Source organism: Vicugna pacos, chromosome 34 (assembly GCF_048564905.1).
Source record: "Vicugna pacos chromosome 34, VicPac4, whole genome shotgun sequence".
Lineage (NCBI taxonomy): Eukaryota > Metazoa > Chordata > Mammalia > Artiodactyla > Camelidae > Vicugna > Vicugna pacos.
In genome coordinates, this window is record NC_133020.1 from 8,504,977 (window position 1) to 8,526,597 (window position 21,621).

Here is a 21,621-nt window from a genome sequence, read left to right on the forward strand (position 1 = left end):
ATAGATGGACTTTTCAGACTTTGGAAGAAGGCAAGAAATTTCACCAGCAGATAGCTTTGGTCCTACTGGAATGCTGCCTCAGACTACCATGTGAGAGCTAATCTACCCTACCACAGGATGGCAGGCCATACAGAGGACACCTGGGACCCCTCAGTGACAGCCAGTGTCAAACTGCCAGCCTTATATGGACACATTCCAATTTGGCCAACCTATATACAGCTGCATGAGTGAGCCCAGCAAAACTGACAGAGGAACCTTCCAACCAGCCCACAGAACTGGCATAATAAATCCTTGCCATTAAGTCACCAAGTTTTGGGGTGGTCAAAAGAAATTGGAACCATTGAGGAAGACTTCATGGACCTCAACATGGATCAAAAGAAACAACAGGCCCCAGATGGAGTACTTATGTTAAGCCCACATCACCAAGACTTGATACTCAACTTAATTGCTATCTCAACCCCCTGGGAATGTGATCTTTAACCAGCCAACCTGGAATTACCTGGTCGGCACTAAGGGAGGTAATCTGCCCAATGGGCCCTTTCTTTCCCCTTAGGAGGGTGGCCTTGCCTGAAACTGAATTCTTTGCCAATAATTTTCTGTTTCCACCCCCTTTCTGCTTTTAGTAGCCTTTCCTTTTCTCAGGGGAGCTTTTATCTAACTGCTAGATGAATGCCACTTGACTCACGAATCATTTAATAAAGCCAATTTGACCCTTAAATTGACTCTGTTGAATTTCTGTTGTTTACCAACAGGTACAAAACTAGACTCATTTTTCTTGACTTGACTTTTTCTAGTAATGGTGCCTTCATTTCTCGTCCATTGCGTTTTGAAACAGAGGCATGTTTTCCCCTTCATTTTCTTTATTTCCCTCTGGATATATGATGTCTAAGCCTCGTCAGTTCTTCCTAATCATTTCCTCCTCAGCTCTCCCTTCTATTAACACTCTTACCATGTTCACGTTAATTTAATAACGAAAGCACAGCAATGATTCTTTGTTTTTGGTCTTCAGCAGTTCAGTTTATCCCGAATCCTCACAGAACTGTCACTGTAACAAAATATTGCTCCAGTTATTCTTCTTTCCTCCAAAAAATCCTTAAATGGCTTCCTCTGCTACATAATAATGGTCTTGCTCCTTAGCCTCATCAATTGAATCACCTCCCTCCCAAGTCTGGTTGCCATGTGTCCTCCTGAGCATAACTAACTTTCTTCCAAGTTGTTATTTTTCTCCAAAAGTCCCAATTCCATCCAAATAATCCTAGTAATTACTTCTAGACTATGCCATAAGCATTCTTTGTTTAAAAACGTTGCTCTTGATTTTATTCCTCAAACGAATCCCCACTATCTAGACCTTGATCACCCAAAAATTTCCAATCAAATTTACCTTCTACGTGAGGCTTCCTCTCAGACCATTCCCAGATTATTCTCTAATTTCTTTAATATTTTGTCCAAACGATTCAGTTAACACCCACTGTGTAATCATTTATTACAGTTACACTTGTCATGTGTAATAAATGTTTTATCCACACACCTAAATAGCAAACTTTTGGAGCTCAAGGTCCAGTATCTCCCACCTTGTAGAAGTATAAAGTGTTATCAGTAAATAGTAATTGGCATTGAAGGAGGCAGTAAGGTTTAGGTAGGTGGGGAGAGAAAGAGCATATTAAAACAAGAGTAACAAGAGAAGATGAGCTGTGTGTCCTGGAGATTGGAAAGATAACATCAAATAAAGGTTCAACTTAATTCCCTAACCACCGCCACCACAAAAGCATCACTCAGCCATTCTTCTTCCCCTTGCTTACTTTTCTCCAAGGCACAAGGGTGCTCATTTGTGCCTCAAGACTTTTACACTTGTTGTGGAAAAATGTGATCACCAAAATAGAATTTTAAAATTACTTTGTTGTTTGCAAAAGCTGTGTCACAGGAAGGAAAGAGGCGGAGTGTTCACTAACCGTAGGCAAATTACCACTCTACCCCAGTTCCTTAACATATAACATTACAGATCTATTTTATACCCTCCCCCACGCCCCCAGAGCTGCCTTGTGGTTAGCAGGGCAGGAAATGCCTTCTAACACCCAGTGCCATGGGGAAGGGAGAGCCCTGTAGTCAGAAGTTCAGGAGAGCTCTTGAAAGGGGTGTTGTTTACATGTATTTGAAACAGTCACACAGTCAGTCCAGTAAGACACTCGGGAACCACCATTTATATGAGCCCTTAACTTTCTCTAACAAATGACAGAGAAAGTTGCCTCCATTCAACAAATTCATTTATTCAACAAATAGTCTCAGTGACAACTACGGCATACACTCTTCTAGGGGAAACATGCCTCACAATAAAAATATACAAAAAAAACAAAGTTTTATGAAAGTAGGAAAAATATATATACCATGGGAATACTGAGCAAAAGAAAGCTAGTCTAGCTGTTGAAGGGGAATGGGGCGTGAGAGGATGGTCATGTCCCAGGTCTCAGGAGTTCCTGGGACTGGCCACCGAGCGAGGGTCCTTGGCTTCGTGCAGGAAAGAATTCAAGAGCAAGCCGAAGTAGAGTGGAAGTCGATCTATTCAGGGAGACGCACACTCCATAGGTAGAGTGTGGGCCGTCTTAGAAGGCAAGAGTGGCCCCAGGGTACAGGGGTAGTTAATTTTTACAGGCTGGGTAATTTCATATGCTAACAAGTGGGAGGATTATTTCAACTGTTTAGGGGAAGGGGTGGGATTTCTAGGGACTGGTCCACCACCCACTTTTTGGCCTTTTATGGTCAGCCTCAATTGTCATGGTGCCTGTGGTAGTGCCATCCAGCATACTGGTATACCACAGTGAGCGCCTAATGAGGCCCAAGGTCTACTGGAAATGGAATCTTTCACCATCTGGGGCCTGGCTGATTTTGACCAGTATTAGTCCTATCCTCAATGGCTGTGTCATTCTTTCAATGGCTGTGCCCTCTCCCCTCCTTCCCTCCTGTCTCATTGCAACATGAATATAAATGAAACATACCTTAATAAAAAAAATATTACTACCAGTTCACTTTGTAATGTTGAGATGTTCATCAGGAAGATCACAATTTTATTTCTGTATCCTCTGAATAACAGTCTCAATATATATATAAAGCAAAAAGTTTGACAGGACTGTAGTAAAAAAATAAATAAACCCACAATCATAACAGATTATAAAGGAGAAGCTAACTTCTTTACCATCCCTTTTCTCCCTACATCTTTGCTCCTTTTTTTCCCCCCAGATATTAGCTTCTTAGAGAGCTATTTTCAAGTTATTCTATTTAAAATAATGCCTCCCTATCATTCTTTATTGGATGTATACTTGCCCGAAGTCACAATATTCATTTATTGCTTATTAATTTCTCATCCACTGAAATGTATTCCATGAGGGCAGAGATGTTTCTCATCCACCATGAAATCTCTGGTTCCCTAAACAGTTTCTGTCACATAAAAATGTTTGCTGAATAACCAACAGTTAACAACTGTTGGATACTTCTGTGTACAAGAAACTTTAAATGCATTATCTTAATTCTCCCAGCAATTCATAATTTTATAGAAATCCTGATTTTTTTTTCTTTTTTTACAGAGTAATTTACTCAGGCTCACACAGTTAGTAGAAGACAGAGTTAAGATTTGAACCCAGGGACACTGTCTCCTTGCAAGTCCTTGGCAGTCCATTGAACTTGGGAATCCACCATGCTCTCTTCTTACACAGGGATGTGACATTTTATTCATCCAATAAACACGGATTAAACTGCTTACTCTGTGTAATATGCTAGAGATGCAATGGCGAGGCAGAAATAGACAGTGCCTGGTTTCATGGGGCTTCTGTGTTATTAGGGTAGGAGACTTTAAACAACTACCTGCCTAATTATTTAATCACAATTATTTTAGTATCAGAAGCAGTCACTTGAAGTACTGTGACACTGCACAAGAGGAGAAGCTGCCCTAGCCTGGGAATTCAGGGCAAGTTTCTTTGAGGAAGTGACATTTGGTTTGAAATTGATTCCAGTCATCTTTCTGATTTTAGCCCAAATATCAGGAGCACCCCTGACACAGGGCGAGTAAAGCAACTCATGGGAGAAGCAGCTTTAAAAGAAAATGTATTAATTGTGTGTACTTCTTGTAGGGGGTGAAAAAAATTTCTCCTCTTCTAGGTTCTTTGGCTGCTCTGATTATTAAATATGACAGAATAACAGGAGAAAACACTTAAATACATGTGTATGGGAGCCCCACCGAGATGGTGAGACTCAAAGACAGTCAGGAAATTGAGGCTTATATGCCATCTCGAGCTAAAGAGAAGTGGGTGGGGGGCTGGGGCTTCAAAGGGGAGGAAGAGAATTCACAGCAAGATGAGAAGAGTAGATGTTTGCTAGTCAGATGTCTGCCCTGCCATGCAAAGACTGGAGAAAAACACATTATTTGTTAAGGACAGAGCAGGCGGAGAAGACAGATGTCTGAACAGGTCGGAGAAGCTTGGAAGAGTATTTCAAGGAGAGTGTGATCAACTGTCAAGTGCCATTAAGAGTCGTGGAAAATGCAAACTCTCCACTGGATCAACAAACGGAGTTTTACTGACGGCCCTATGGAAAGCTGTTTTGGTAGAGTGGTGGTAGCCAAAGCCAGGTAGAAATAGTTTTAGGAGTGCCGGGGAGGTGAGGAGACGGCGCCAGATACGGGCAATCCTTAAGAAATCTTAACTTTGAGGGGATGGAGAGAGATTAAAAGGTTTTAGGAAGCCAGGAAAGAAGAGCGAGCAAAGCAGTAATAGTGTACGTGTTGAAATGTTACTTAGATTTAACTCCACAAACATTTCTTGATCACATAAAGGGCACAGGGCAGGGGACTGACAACTGAGAGATGAGGGAGTAGGAACCAGTCCTTCCCCTCAAGGTGCTCAAAGTTGCATAGGGGAGAGAAGGTAAACAATTATGCATTTGGAGAGTGCAGTAATGCATGGATTAGATAAAGCGGTAGCATAGGGGTGGGAATGCGGAGGATGTTTATTAGGAAGGAGAATGGGAAGACATCTTAAAGCACATTTAAAATGAGTTAGGAGTTCTTAAGCATTTTCTAGGATGACTATGAGAAAGGCATTCCAGGCAGAGAAAAGCAGTTTATCAGAAAACCAGACGTAGACTTTAAAGAGCCTGGGTTCTTGGAATCACATTGTCTAGATAGAAATCCCGCCTCCAGCATTACCAGCTCCATGACTTGGTGTAATTACCATACCTTTGCAAAGCTTCGATTTCCTCATCTATAAAATGAAAGCTGATAACTCCTATCTCAGGATTTTAGAGAGGCTTAAGAGGTGTGATGCACTGAGTTCAGTAGCTGATATGCAGCAAATACTCAACATACATTAAGTCTTGTTATTACTGTAGGATGGAAAATGCAAAAAGAGCGGCAAAGTATAAAGATGAAGGTAATTGCAGCAAAGTATAAAGCTCTGAAGATAATCAGGAGCCAGATGGTGATAGATTTGTCAGGAAAGTTAGCATTGTTCTCGGCACTAATTAAAAGAAGTGAGTACAATCATTAGAAAATAAACTAAAGTTAGGCTTAATTCTACTAAAAAAAAGTCTTCAGGAAGCATCTTAATTATAATCTCCTGTCGATGAGGCCTCAGGCAACAGCGATGTACAAGTACTTACAGGCTACTAATTAAGAGGCTGAACAGCTAACCTCTAATTGTGCAATTTGCAATTTTTTTTTTTTTACATTACAACATCTTGTTAATACGATGCCTTACTTTCCATTAAGATTGTGGCTTAACTTCAATTTTCTTTTTTCTTTATGTGTTTTGGTATTTAAAAAATAAACTAGTACCATGGCAATACTGTGATTTCAGTAAAACAAACAAACAGAAGAACGTTTTCAACTCTACTACCAAAACAAAGCAAAATACACCAGATTAGCTGATCACAGTGTGTAGATGACCTTGAGAGTATGGTCAGGGGATTTTAAGTGTACAGTTATAGACTCCACAAAAATCTGCAGGGAGATCTAAGGAAATGTGCATACGAACTGCGGTCTCCATCCTTTTTCTCACAATGTGAATGGATAAAGGTTTCGCTAGTCCAACAAGCCAGCGATTTACCTTCCAGATTTTTACTTTCAGGGACTTTTTCTTTTCTCTTTGGGGGTCAACTTCTCACTTATGTGAACAATATTCCTTCTACAGAAGAAATTTTTGCCTTGAAAAGACAGTTCTGAGTCACCACTGTCTGGAGTACTTAAACTGTTGAGTATTTTTTTTGAGGCAAAACTAGTGTATAACATTATATTAATTTCAGGTGGACAACATAATACTTTGATATTTGTATATACTCCAAAGTGACCAACACATTAAGTGTAGCTACCATTCATTAGCATACAATTGATACAGTTGATTGCCTTCACCCATTTTGCCCACCCCCACCCCTCTTCTCCTCCGGTAACCACAAATCTTTTCTCTGTATCTTTGGCTTTGGTTTTGTTTTGTTTGTTTGCGTTTTTTGTTTTTTAGATTCCATGTATAACTGAAATCATATGGTATTTGCCTTTCTTTGACTTATTTCACTTAGCATGATACCCTCAAGGACCATCCATGTTGTCACAAATGGCAAGATTTTCCTTATTTTTTATGTTTAAGTAGTATTCCATTGTGTGTTACATATATATATTATATATATACAGGCACACTTATTACATCTTCTTTATCCTTTCATCTATCATAGGACACTTAGGTTGCTTCCATATCTTGGCTATTTTATAAATAATGCTGTAATGAAAATGCTTGCATCTTCTCAAATTAGTGTTTTCATGCTCTGCAGACAAATACCCACAAACAGAAGAGCTGGACCATATAATAGTTTTATTTTTAATTTTTTGAGGAACGTCCATCATGTTTTCCATAATGGCTGCACCAACTTACACGCCCATTAACAATGTACAAGGGTTCCCTTTTCTTCACATCCTCTCCAACACCTTTTTTGGAAATTTTTTTTTGAATTTTTTGTCTTTTTGAAAGTAGCCATCCTAATCGGTGTGAGTTATCTCATTACAGTTTTGATTTGCATTTCCATGTCAATTAGTGATTAGATGGCCACATGCCTGTTAGGACTTCTCTAGAAAAATGTCTATTCAGAGCCTCTGTTCATTTTTTAATCAGATTGCCTAATTTTTTGCTATTGAGTTGTTTAAATTCTTTATGCATTTTGGACATTAACCTCTTATCAGCTATATGATTTGCCTTTATATTCAGTAGGTTACCTTTTCATTTTGATAGTCTCCTTTGCTGTGCAGGAGCTTTTTAGTTTGAGGTAGTCCCACTTACTTATTTTTGCTTTTGTTGCCACTGCTTTGGAGTCAGATCCAAAAATTCAATACCAAGGCCAGGGTCAAGGAGCTTACTGGCTATGTTTTCCTCTAGGGGTTTTAATGGTTTCAGGTCTTACATTCAAGTCTTAAATCCATTTTGAGTTAATTGTTGTGTATGGTGTAACACAGTGTTATAGTTTCATTCTTTTGCATGTAGCTGTCCAGTTTCCTACTGTATATTCTTGGCTTCTTTGTTGTAAGTTAATTGACTATATATGTGGGTCTATTTCTGGGCTCTCTACTCTGTCCCATTGATCTGTGTGCCTATTTTTAAGACAATACCATAGTGTTTTGATACTTTAGCTTTGCAGTGTCATTTGAAATTAGGGAGCATACCCCAGTATTGTTCTTCTTTCTCCAGATTACTTCGGCTATTCATAATCTTTTGTGGTTCCATATAAATTTTAGAATTGTTTGTTCTAGTCCTGTGTAAAATGCTATTGTAATTGTGATAGGGATTGCAACAAATTGGTAGATTGCTTTGGGTAATATGAACATTTTTAAACAATATTAATTCCTCTAATCAATAAGCATGGAGTATTTTTTTTCAATTTTTTGTGTCTTACTTGATTTCTTTAGTCAATGTCTATAATTTCCAGTATATAAGTCTTTCACCTCTTTGGTTAAATTTATTCCTAGATATTTTATCCTTTCTGATACAATTATAAATGGGATTGCTTTCTTTCTCTTTCTAATAATTGGCTGTTAGTTTATAGAAAGCAACAGAGTTCTATATACTGATATTGTATACTGCAACTATAGTGAATTCATTTATTAGGTCTAACAGTTTTTTGGTGGAGTCTTTATATATACAGTATCATGTCATCTGCAAACAGACAGTTTTACTTTTTCCTTTCCAATTTGGATGCCTTTCTTGTGGAGTGTTCTTAAAGTTAAAATATCACCCTGATATCTTCCTGTGGGAATTTTCCACTCTCAATGAATCCAGTGGTATGATCTTCCTACCGAAATTGGTAATGCTGATTTTGGTACTGGATATGGCACGTACTGTTAATGTTGTTTTTGATAACTTGGTATGCAGTGATTGGCATTACTTCCTGTGTGTGTCTCAACTTCCCTAATTTTCTGATGGTCTAACCCTATAGGTTAGGCCTCATTTTAGCACGTTTATATATATATATATATATAATTGGGTCGATTCTGCAAGAAGTTTAATCAAGCTCATCTAGTTCATTTCTTGTAGTTGCAGGTAAACTCCTATGGTAGGTCTTGAACTCTCGCCAGCATTGTGGACCTTATCTTTAAGTTTGTAGCTGTTTAATAACCGTACGGAGAGTGCAGGGTAAATTCCTTCAAGCAGTGGCTTTGGATTTTGAAGTTTGTTTGTTTGCTTTGCCCAAGACCTACCGTAAATCTGCTACACGGTACACGTGCATATGACTGAATAAAGAATGTTACTACAAAAATAAATAAAAAGAATGTTACTACAGAATACTTACTCGACTTTCCGAGATGTCTCTGAGATTTCTCACTCTGTTTCATATAAAACAAAAACTTCACCTCTCCAGATAGAAATTAGTTGATTTCACGAACTACTAATTGGTCCTTAAAGGCAGCCCGAAATCGCTCCTCTAGCAGTCTCTGCTGCTGCTCCTTCTGTTCCAGCCTTTCGGAAATGCAGCGTTTGCAGCTAGGAGGCAGCGGCCCTCTGAAAAGTTAACTGAGCCACACCTGCGATTCACCCCTGGAGGATGCAGCCGGCTTTCCTCGCGGGAGGCAGCAGGGCGCTACCCTACAGCACCCCCAACCCCCAACTCGGTAGATGATGCGGCGCTCGACCCGCTCCCCTGCCCTCCAGCTTCCTCGAAGTCCGCCCCGCCTCCTTAACTGGACTCCGCGAATTTAGTTTCTCCCCTGCGCGGTGGGCCGAGCGCCGAGTGATCGATGCCTCCTCCCCGCCCCGGGAGCCGCCATTTTGGGGGGAGGAGAAACACGGGTAGGGGCGGCAGCGGCTCAACGGGATGTTGACTGGCTTTTGCTTCTCTTGCCAGCGCTGTGGGGCCAGGGCAGAAGCCTCCACCGGGGCCACTCCTCGGGCTGCCTCTCCGGAATGAGGCCTCAGCGCCCGCGCGGGACGGGCCCCTTTCCCCTCCGAGAGTAAGTGGCTGCCGCCAGCGCGGCGCGCCCCCGCGCGCCCCCCGCTGTCAGTTACCCTGCGCGCTCCCGGCGGCGCGCGCCGCTCCCCGCGCGCTCCCGCCCCTCCCCCGCCCCTCTGGGCGCGCTCGGCGCAGACTCGCTTGTTTGTTTCTGCAGGAGCCCAAGGAGAGGCCGAAACCGAGACGATGCCTGGGAAGCTGAAGGTGAAAATCGTGGCCGGGCGCCATTTGCCAGTGATGGACAGAGCTAGTGACCTGACAGATGCCTTCGTGGAGGTTGGTGCAAGGTCCTGCCCCTCCAAACACAGGGAGCGCCAAGCCCTGTGAAGGATCCTACCCACCTCTCCCGCAGCCCCTCAGCCCGTTCCTCTTCCGACTGCCCTGCGGGGTGCGGTGCTTGGCCACCCCTCCCTCGAGGGCTGACTGCCGAGACTACAGCCCATGTGATGGGTGCACCGCTCGCAGGCGTCCGCGGCACGCTCTGCCGCGCGGGGAGGCTGTTAGTGCTCTGCCTGCTGGGGTGACCCTGATGTCAGGACTCCTAACAGGCCACCTGCCAGTCAGGAGATCCCAAGGCGTGGCCGCACGGCCACCGAAACACACACACACACACCCTTCTTTTGGGGGACGGTAGCTGGCTCTTTTAATACTAAGAGTGATGGAGATGTTGTTTAAGAATGTAGATACAGACCGTTATGGACACTTGGAGACCTACAAGACGATCCACTCTTTGACATAGTATATTCTGAATCATTGTGTTAGGTTCTAAAGCGCAGTTGTAACACATCCCTGCTCTTGTATAGACTGGTAGGTCTGATGAGCTGTTTCAGGGCAAATTAGTGCCTTGAGGTAGGAAGCCAATTAAGTGCCATAGATTTAAATTGCAAAATTACTTTTTACATCTAATGATTAGTTTAAAGCTCATGCAAATTAGCACAGGCCTAGGGCCCGGAAAGTAATAATCCAGAGTCTGAACGAAGCCAAGTAAAATTGTAATAAAAATTGCCATGAAGATCCCAGAGCCTTAGAACAGTAATCGTTTGGGCTATTAATGCTTAGAGTTGATAGGAACACGATAATATACCGCCTGATTTTATTTATTTTATGAAATATTGTTGATGTTCCTTAAAGATTCTATAACCTAGTTAAACATTGCCACTGCAGTTCTGCCTCTCAGCTTCATTTTTATTTGAGAAAGTTACTGAGTGTGTTTTGAGGCCAGTTGATGGGTACTGGAGACACACAGATTGTCAAAGCATAGTCTTTGCTTTCAGGTATCTCAGAGACTGACCCACACAGTTTAGGTTAATAAATAATAGCGAAAATGTATCATCTCATTATTGCCAGGTCTGTGCTGAATATTTTTTTAATTCTTAGTCTTTGCAGCAGTCCTGCTATTGTATTGTTATTATCCCGTATTTCAGTGGAAGTACCTGAAAGGCACAACAGGGTATTTTGTTTGTTTTAATATCATATGGACTTTTGTTTCAGAGCAGTATATACATAAAATCAATAAAAAAAAATCTGAAAAGGACCATGAAACCCAAGAAGTGCTAATGGAAATTTGCTGGTACATAGGAGCCTGGAAAATTCAGGAACCAAGGAGAAATGTTCCGAGATAACATTTGCGTTATCAACCTGTGTTGACGCTGTTTTTACAGGAAAAGCTATATTAGAACTTAAAAAAAAAAAACCCTAGGAACAGTTGAAAAAAATTTGCCTACGTTGACTTAACCTTGTAAATCTCCGCAGCCTTGTGGTCTGTTAAATCCACTGCCTCCCCAGACAAGATGATGAGAGTTGTAGAATGTGGAAACTTAATGTCTGTCTCTGAAGGTCTAAAGAGGCTTCCTAAGAAAGTAACCTTTGAGCTGGGACTTCTGGACACCCAGGAGTTCACTAGGCAGAGGGAACATCAGAGGCACAGAATAAGATACATGGCATGTGTAGAAAACCATCTTAGTTTTAGGGTGTGTCTGGAGTCAGAGGGGACATATGGATAGTGGAGGTTGTAGGGGATAAGTCTGGAAAGGTAAGTTGGCACCAAACCTCCTTTTCTGTTTTAAAGGATTTTTCCTTTATTCTGTAAGCAGAGGGTAAGCCAGAGAAGCTTTTCAAGCAGAAATGAAATAAGATTAGGTTTGTATTAGTTTTTTTCTTTCTAGGATAACCTGAATGGTGATCTTATTGCTGGACTGGATGGATGAGATATGAGGCAAGGAGAGCAATTAAAAAGGTGGTAAAATTATCCAGGCAGCATGTCCATGTTTAGAGTAGCAGTGGGAGTGGATTAAAGGAGAAGAATTTGAGGGACATTTCTTGGGTAAAATTGTCAGGCCTTGGTGACCAGTGGCTTTTGCTGGTGAGGGAGGGATTGGATTCAAGGATGACTCATTTATTCCTTCCTTACACAAATAGTTATTGACTATCTGCTATTTGCCAGGTCACCGATCTAGTCGGTGCATGTATGATGGGGAACAAAGTAGACTTGGTTCCTGTTTTTATGGCATTTAGGTTTTGGTGGGAGAGCCAGACATTAAAAAGTAAAGACATGATTGCGTTTATAATGTTACAAGTTGTGATGCGTGCCATGAAAGAAAATGATAGAAAGAAAAATCAGAAACTTTAGGTTGAATAATCAGGGGAGGCCTCCGAGAAAGTGTCAGTTGGGCAGACCTGCTGGGTGAGAAGAGCTAGCTGCTCAGGGAGAGAGAGAGAGAGAGAGAGAGAGAGAGAGAGAGAGTGTGTGTGTGTGTGTGTGTGTGTGTGTGTGTGTGTGCAGAGGGCGGTGGGGCAAGAGAGGCTAGAGGAGAAGAGGGTCTCAGTGGAGGGAGGATCCTGAGGATTTGCTTTGTTGTAGGAAGTGAATGAATGTAGTGAGTGAAAGGGAGGGTGCTGGAAAGTAAGGTTGGAAGCCAATCGTGCAGGACCTTAGAGACCATGACCGAAGTTTGGATTTTATTCTCAGTTCAGTGGGAAGCACTTGTTAAGATGAGCCCTTCTGTTGCTGTCTGGAGAATGGTCTGCAGAGGGGAAAGACTAAAACAGCCAGCTACTTAGATTTCATCACAGTTCAAAAAGATGCGGTGAGGTTCAAGGTGATGGTTTTGGTAATAGAAAGAAATGGATGGATTCCAGAGTACTTTGAAGATAGTAGAGGATTTGTTTGTAGATTGGAGTAGGTGAACAGGGAAAAAGAGGCTAAAAGATGACTCCTAGCTTTCGAGTCATTGGTGGAGACTGATTGATGGGTAGAGAATCAGCTTCCATTTGAGCATGTTAACTTTGAGCTGTCTTTGTGTCCTTTGATTGGAGTTGTCAAGGAGAAAGTTAGATATGTGAGTATGGTGTTTAGAAGAGAAGTATGGGTTAAAAGTGAACTCATACAGGCCAGTCCTTCTCAATTCTGTGAGGCCCAGGCCCCCTTTATACAGCAGGTGTTTTGACATCTACCCTCTACTATCTTGGCATGACATCCGTAGCTAATATAACCTATCTGTGCTCACAATTAAAAAAATCAGTATAATGATCTAACTGTAATGTGATAGAGAGATAAAAGTATTTTTTAATATGCATTTCAATATGGAAGTACTTGTTTATGACCACAGTAGAAGACATGACCTAATCAGATTGAGTCCATGAATATTTATTGAGCCTTTGTATATATCAGATACTATATTGAATATTGTACCGCATGCTGGGGACAGAGCAATGAGTAAAACAAAAATTTCTTTATGCATTAAATTTAGGTTTTAGCGGGTAGAGAGAGTTATAAAATAATTAAGTAAAAGATGAAGTGTGCTAAATGGTGAGAAGTGCCCCACGTGGGAAAAATAAAAGCAGGGGTGCAGGAAAGGGAGCACCTCTCCTCCATGCAAAATCACATGAACGCGGCTGCTGCCCTCCACAGTGAGTCAGTCGTGTCGTTCTGGTGACTCAGAAAGGCCTTCGCTGCCATTGGTTGTGTGATTTTCCAAAATGGTCAACTCATGGGAAAAAAAGAGAGTTGTCCATTAATTTTACATGACAGTTGTATTTCTTGGCAATTACATGTATTGAAACCCCATCACAATACTTAAATCTGTAAAACTGAGTTAGTTCTAGGGAGGTTTTTCACCCATGTGGCCATCTGGTGGGGCCATTTGAAGGTCATGACACAAGACGTGTCTTCATTGTTGGGGACGGTCTCTTGAACTGCAGGACACCTCGCATCTCTGGGTTTGCTCACTTAATACTCCCACTATTCATCCTGAAAACATCCCTAGACATTTCTGAAGTTCCCTTAGAAGCTGGTTCTGTCCCTTTTGCAAACCTCTGAGTTAAGGGGAGAGAAGAGGGATGGATCCTTGAATGAACTTGACATTAAGAGTTTTATTAGAGGTGGAGGACTAGGGGAAGGAAACTGAGATTGTTAGCCTGGCGGGGGTGGGAGAAGTCAGGAAAGTAATGTCTCAGAAGACAAGAGAAGATGTTTCCACAAAGAGGAAGCCCTCAATGGTCAAATGGCACTGAGAAGTCAAGTAAAAGGGACAGGGAAGTCACTGAATTGGACGAGGTGGAGATGTTACAGGTCCTGACTAGAGTGAGAAGGACAGAAGCCCGTACTGGAGTGGTTTAAAGAGGGTTGAAGTACATGGGTGTAAGTTAGAGCAACATGAATTGGCAACTGTTTCACGAAACATCACTCAAAACATTTCTCAGAGGAGAAATCGTGTGCTATTTAGGGGACTGTGTAGCTTTCAGTGCTTAAAAAAATAAGATAGATGATATTAGAACATACTTGTGTACTAATGAGAATAATCCAGCAGGAAGGGAAAGATTAACTCAGGAAACAGGATAATGAAGGATTACGAGATAATAAAGGGCTAAATAGTGTGATGTCGACTCTTGAGAACTATAATGAAGCTGGGCTGGTGATGAGGAATCTTTGTGTTGGACTTGAAGGATGGTAGGCCTTTCCATAGGCAGAAAGGAAAAAGGGGCATTTTTTTGATGAATAGACAGACTTGATAAGAGCAAAAGGAGGGGACAGAGCAGGTGTAACTGGCAGGAGGGTTCTTGTTGAGTAGAAATGGGAAATAAGATTTGGCAGAGTGGAGGGGGAACAGATAACCGAGTGGGCTGGAAATGAGGCGGAGAAGTCTCTACATTAGAAGCTCTCAACCCGTTCCCAGTTAATGGGAACTCCTTCAGTCTTCAGTGCTCTGCGTTTCTGCCATAAACACATGCTTTCGTTCTTGTTTTATTTTCATATTCTTTTTCATCATAGGTTACTACAGGATACTGAATGTAGTTCCCTGTGCTATACAGAAGGAACTTGTTATTTCTCTATTTTACATATAGTAATTAGTCTCTGCAAATCTCGAACTCCCAATTTATCCCTTCCCACCCTCTTTCCCCACTGGTAACCATGAGTTTGTTTTCTCTGTCTGTGAGTCTGGTAAACACGTTCTTGAATACCCATGTTGTCGGATTATCCGCCAGCGTGCCTGCTGCTTCCATTTGCTGGCTGATGTGCTTTACCAAGGGGCAGTTGTGTTTATCCTCAAATCTGTCTACCCCAACTCTGTTTGTTATTTTTATTTATTTAAACCTGGTATAAATCGGTGGAAATAAGTGTGAAAATGAAATTGATAATGCTATGTGAAGACTTACGGATACAGTCACTAAAAATTACTCCTAAATTACATGAAGATTGTGAAAGATCAAGGATTCTATATTCATAGTTTTTCACAATTTTAAGTTCTACCATCACATTTTAAAGAAACCCAAACTGGCAAACACAGATGATACATTATGGGTGTGAGTTATGCAAAAAAAGATGACACAGAACTGTCAGCAGTGGATCCTTACTCAGAGAAGAGGCCTTAGTCTTATGATAAAAGATAGAGGAATGACTATTTATATACTTGCTTATTTGGAAATGTTTATTGTTTGCATGGTTTTTAATGATTATCTAATCTTACCAATTATTTGACTGACTGATCAAATACTGGTCCTGATTGCTTGGCTGAGTGTATTTTTACTGTATATGATGTGAGAAGTTTAGGAAGCCGGAGAAGACCAAGTAGTATTTAAAGATGCTTATGGCAGGCATCTCCAGGCTGAATGGGATGGGAGTCTGTACAAGGGAAGAATTAATCAAAATATATCCCAGTATTAATGTACATGTTACAAACTGTTCTGCTAACCTACACGGTCATTTTGTGTTTATCCAGGAGCCTTTGAGGGAACAGGGAGAGGAAAAGAAATTAATATTTAATGAGCATTTTCTACCAGACATTTTGCTAGGTCTCTACATGCATGATCCCGCTTAATGCTCGCAGCAATTCCCCTTTCCAGAGGAGGAAGCGGCTTTAAATAACAGGTTAAATCTCTTTCTCAAGGTAATTTAGCTAATGAGTGGGGAAGGAGAATGCTTTTACTTTACTAGGGAATCTCGTTAAAATCCCTGATGTTCTCTGAGTTGTAAAGGCATTCATTTAATTGCTGAGTAATAAAATCTTCTTTGAATTAAATAAGACCAAATGAACTGTGATTCTTCTTTAGTAGAAGGGGAATCTTCACAATGCTGGCAAAGTACAAGCTCTAGCCTTTTTCTAAGATCTTGTCTTTTGCTTGTTTTTTTTAATGCAACGGGGGGACTATGAATCTTTGCTACAGCTAGAGTGGACAGTTGACTATAAAAAGAAAAAAAGGCACAGTAAATAATCCATTAAAAAATAGGGACTATATGTGCATGGTTCAAAACTCAAAAGGTCCAAAATGAGTCAGCTTCTCACTGCCTTTCCTTTAACTGATCTGTTGAGTGGCCACTGTTAACATTTTTTGTATATCCTTCTAGAAATAATCTGTTCATATATAGGCATATATTACATGCTTTATAACACTTTGTCATTTTTTTTCCTCAGCAAAGAATGTCATACTGCTCTGCAGCATAGAGCTGTATCTTGGACCTTGTTCGGTACTAGTGCAGAGGGAAGTACTCGGTTCTTTTATTTAGCACTGCATTGTGTGGCTGTACCACACTTAATCTAGTCAGTTACAGATCAGTGGACCTCTAGGTTACTTACAATCCTTGCTACTATAATGCTGCTGATATATGCCTTTGTGCACCTCTGTTTAAATTTAAAGGGTATAGGCATTTAAATTTTTGATAAATGTTGTCAAACTGCCCATCGTCAAGATTTTTATAATTTGCACTCACACCATTGGAGTATGAGTGCCTCACCCACGCTGTGTTTTCAAACTTTGATCTTTGCCAACCTGACTAGTAAAAATGCTGGTTTAGTTTGATTTCTCTTAGTATGAATGAGGTTATCATCTCGATATGTTTAAAAGACATCTATATTTCCATTTCTTTGAATTTCCTTTTTTCTGTTTGTTGATCTTTTTCTTATTGCTTTATAGGAACTTGTTAGAAATTGAGGAAATTTGCTCTTTGTGACATATTTGGCAAATCCTTTTTCTCCGTTTCTTATTTATCTTTGACTTTGTCATACTCCTTACCATGTAAGAAGTTATTATTTTTATGTAGTTTCTTAAACCTTTTCTATCCTCTAACCAAACTGCCTAGGTACCAAATGGTTGGTCTCATTCCTGATAATTCACATTGAATGATAAAATGACTAGAAAAATAGACTGACGATAATAACTATAGTTTTGGATATTTTTGCTTTTAGAAAGTTCTCTGGACTGATTAAACATTAATATCTGCAGGTAGTATAATACCAAAAATAGGATTGTAAGTCAAGAGGGAAAGGAGATTACATAGATTATCTGATTGAACCAGCATTGCCTAAGTGTCTACAATGTACAAAACTCTTTGCTGGGCATTGGGGTAAAAGGGAGAACCTTTAATGGATTTTGTGGTTAAGATAGATATGTAATGGTGTTAATTGACAGAATTAGGGAAGAGCTTGAGAAAGAGATCAAATTTAGGAAAGGCGAGACAATCTAGGAAGTGGTTACCTAGCTATTTTGCTCTGAAGCTTCCTGACCACTTCTCAGGTCCAGTCTGAGGTTTCACAGCCTCCATTCTTTGTTAGGAGCAAATCTGAGAGATTTAGCCTGCTCTCTGCCTTCTGCATTTTCTTCTTATTTAGTTTTGGATTTTGATTTAGTGCCCACCAAGACTGGCTAAGAAATAAGATAGTCTCCCCACCCAGCCCCTTTTATTGTCCTTGAAGATAAGAACATAAAGCCCTTAATGATCATAGTTCATTGGTGCTCACTGTGTATGCCCAGATAAGGATTAAAAAAATAACAAAGATGAGGAAGTTAGGAAATACACCTACTGCTAAGTTCTTAGAATAATAGGCTGTAGTTCTGAATTCCCTTGATGGGATGGTAAGAGTCAGCTGTCCTTTTTACTGTCTGATTTTATTTTGCTGGCTCTCCACCCTTAAGACTTTCCTCTTTTGTCTGAGCTCCTGTTTAGCGAAGGTGGTGTTGACTGCTTCCTCCAGACTGACACAGTGGTCTGTTTTTAATTCCCCTGTGGAACTAGTCAAGCAGAATGGTAGGCAATCCCTTGTTCCAGGTGTAGTCTGTAAACTTATCTGGACCCCTCCATAATTTCTTTCCTTTTGTCTCAGGGAATGGTTGTCCTTTTAACGCTGGTTGGCTAATCTTCCCATTGTTTGGCTGACATTCAATTTTATTTTTATTCACATTTTTGACACTTATATTTGTATTGTTTCTTACTTGTTTTTAGGTAAAATTTGGTAATACAACCTTTAAAACAGATGTGTGTCTCAAGTCCCTCAACCCTCAGTGGAACTCAGAATGGTTTAAATTTGAGGTAAGTTTTTAAATGTCAGCATTTTTGACTGTTTTTTTGAGGTGACCCCTTTTCCACAGGAATGGAGTACCTTTCATTTCAGGTATAGTGATTTTTTTCTAAAAATATTTCCTAGTAATAACTGAGGTCTTAAAAATCATGTTACAGTTTGGAAAATGATAGTATATGAGTAGGAGAAGCCAGATTAAAAATGTATTATATTATTATATAGTAATTTTCTCTGGATTTTAGCATATACCAATGTACAGATTAAAAATTTTTTGAAATTGTAAAAAATGTATATCATAAATATTGTCATTTTAACCATTTCTAAGAGTACGAGTTAGTTAGCATTAATTGCATTCACATGCATATAATGTGCAGCCATCATGACTATTCCCAAAGCTTTTTCATTACTCCAAGGAGAAACTACTCATTCAGCAATAACTCCCCATGCCCTCCTCTCCCCAGCCCCTGGTAACCTCTAATCTACTTTCTACTTTAAGTAATATTTCTATCTAGTATATGTATACATTGATGGTAATGAAGATTTTTAAATTACAAGATTTATTTTTAAAAGGTATACTTTTTTAGGTGGACGATGAAGATTTACAAGATGAACCTCTCCAGATCACAGTTCTTGACCACGATACTTACAGTGCAAATGATGCCATTGGTAAAGTCTACATTGATATCGATCCTTTACTCTACAGTGAGGCTGCCACTGTCATCTCAGGATGGTTTCCAATTTATGATACCATTCACGGTAAGCAGTATAGTTTAAGAAAATAAGTCACAATCCTTTAATTTATCTTTGAAGACTTCTGTGCTCTACTTGGTGGTTTAAAAAATATGTCTCTTCAAAAGATGTCTTCTTTTTAGTGGACATGTAGTGGTATGTATTGTTGATAGAGTTGTTACTTTTCTGAACATAATTTGATATAACGCCTGCTAACTTTGTACCAGACAGTAAGCAAATGCATCATTTAAAAATCATCTAATATTGGCACTCCGTTTCTAAAACATATTTTTAGGTGAATAATCTTGAAACTTGTCTGCCTAAAAAATTCTTCGAAGGAAAAAATATTCTTCAAAAGCCTTTTGTTGCCTAAAGCAAAGTTCTCAGAGTGTGGTCTGGGGACATCTAGGGTCCCTGAGATACTTCCACAGACTCTGTAAAGTAAGATGAGAACTGTTTTTAGCGTAAAGCTTACGTGTCATTGCCATTTTAATTCTAACTTTCTTACAAGTGTATAAAGAAGTTTTCTAGAGGTTTTGTGATGTATGATGTTACCACACATTGATTGCAGAGCAGAAATGAGAATCTAACTATTCCATTAAGCTAGACACTAGAAATTTGCGAAAACGTGATATAATGCCACTCTTACTGCTAAATTTTTTTGTTTTTCAAAAGTTTTTATAAAAATGTTTATTTTGACATAAAGTGATTTACTATGATTACTTTAAATAAGTAAATATTTTTCTAAATTTTCAATTTAAATTTATAATATAGTAAATATTAAAGGTTTTAACCCACATAGACAAAGACTCTTTGAGGTCCTCAATGATTTTGGAGATTGTAAAGGGGTCCTGTGATCAAAAAGTTTGAGAACTGCTGGTGTAGAAATATGTTCTTTCTTTACAATGGCAGATGGACCCATGAGGAACTGGCAGGTGCTTCTGTCTGCAGTCTTGCACTCTTCTCCCTGTTTTACATTCTTGACCTTGCGAGTCCATTAATATAGTTTATTATAAGAAAATAAGACGTTTGATGAGAGTTATGTATATTTGTTGTGGCAATATTTGTGTTCTACTCTTATTTACTAATATTTAAAATGGCAAAATAAATAGGAAAACAGGATTTACTTAAATAAATTAGAGCATATATAGACCGTCAGTTATATAGCTGGAACAAAATACATGTTTTCAAAACAATGGCATAAGGAAATGTGCGTGATATACTACGAATTGCAAATTTCATATCATAAAAGGCTGTTATTAGACAATCTCCAATTTGTTTAGAAACAAAAAAATTTACATATATGTGATATCATTGGATAAATTGGTAGAATAGTGATAAAATGTTTATCCTTGAATAGTTTCATTTTGAGACTATAATTTAACTTTTCTTCTTTGTCCTGTTTTGCTTTATTTCCATATTTTCTACACTGTATGTATATAATCTTTGTAATCAGGAAATAAAATCCAGTCAAATGTTACATTACCAGTAAGAAAAGCTGCTGGAGAACTAATCTGGGCTTGGATTAAAGGCAGTAGCTATACGAGTGAAAGAATTTTCCAAACATTTCATATAAAATATTGTTCACAGTTGGTTTAATATGCTCAATGGGCCCTTTGTTAGGAAAGCAGTCATCTCTTATTTCACGGGTAATGAACAAGTCACTCTTCTTGGAAGGTCTTTCTCCACAAGTGCGAATTTGACATGAAGTCAGAGCAGTCAGAAATATTTAGCAAACATTTCGAGATGGGGGCTAGGCCATTTTTTATGTGTTCATTTCATCTTCTGAAAAACTCTTTTTCTTGGAAATTAAAGTTTAATAAAAGTTAAATAAATTACATCGTGTCAATAGCTAGTAAGAGGTGGGGCCAGGATTAAAAGTCAGATCTTTATTATCCCAAAGTAAATGCTCTTCACCACTAATGCAAGAATCTGATTTAACACAAAAGAAGCTTTATTCTTCTCAGTGAATTAGTTAAAATAAGCTAACAAAGAGATTTCAAGAAAGAGGGTTTTTCAGAAGATGCCCTAACACATTAAAATGACTCAGCCCCTATCTCTGAACATTTATTAAATATTTTTATTTGACTGTCCTGACTTCATGTCAGAGTCATACTTGTGGCAGAAGACCTTATTTTAACTCATAAGTCTACAGAAATCACCTTACTGGGTTGGTGTGTGCACTATGAGATACTGCACATAAAGCATTTAGAACACTATCAGTATTCAGCAAACGTTATTGTCATCATCATCATTGTCATCGATATAAAAGACTAACCTTTCCAGTTAGTCTTGGTTCCAGTAAGTGGAGACTTGTGCTGAAGATGAAAATTACTCATTCCCTAATGCATACATAGTTTTCAGGAAATGTAAAAAAAACTACTTAGGAATGAAAATAACATGGAGAAAAGTTAACCTTGCTATTTTGATTGATACATTATTTTAAAATAACTGGCATTTATTTGCTTGATTGTTTAATTATACTTTAGTTTCTTGAGGTGGTAACTTGATTTTCCTTTTGAAATTATAGGTATCCGTGGGGAAATCAATGTAGTTGTCAAAGTAGACCTCTTCAACGATTTAAACCGATTCAGGCAGTCGTCATGTGGAGTGAAATTCTTCTGCAGTAAGT

The 21,621-nt window shown here is 39.4% G+C and overlaps 1 protein-coding gene and 1 long non-coding RNA gene across 6 annotated transcripts in view; one reads left to right on the forward strand and one right to left on the reverse strand.

The window, feature by feature from the left end:
* The window catches only part of LOC140691318 (uncharacterized), a 29,006-nt gene extending 19,929 nt beyond the window's left edge, over positions 1-9,077 (reverse strand). The window contains exon 1 of the long non-coding RNA XR_012066930.1: positions 8,812-9,077. This is a non-coding gene — a long non-coding RNA (uncharacterized lncRNA). The remainder of the gene's footprint in view (positions 1-8,811) is intronic.
* C2CD5 (C2 calcium dependent domain containing 5) overlaps positions 9,077-21,621 on the forward strand; it is a 77,332-nt gene continuing 64,787 nt past the window's right edge. For all 5 annotated transcript variants that reach the window (XM_072954659.1, XM_072954662.1, XM_072954658.1 and 2 more), the window contains exons 1-5: positions 9,077-9,469; positions 9,626-9,744; positions 18,185-18,271; positions 18,845-19,016; positions 21,520-21,615. In XM_072954659.1, the coding sequence (XP_072810760.1) occupies positions 9,655-9,744; positions 18,185-18,271; positions 18,845-19,016; positions 21,520-21,615 (445 nt within the window). In that variant the 5' untranslated portion in view covers positions 9,077-9,469; positions 9,626-9,654. The remainder of the gene's footprint in view (positions 9,470-9,625; positions 9,745-18,184; positions 18,272-18,844; positions 19,017-21,519; positions 21,616-21,621) is intronic.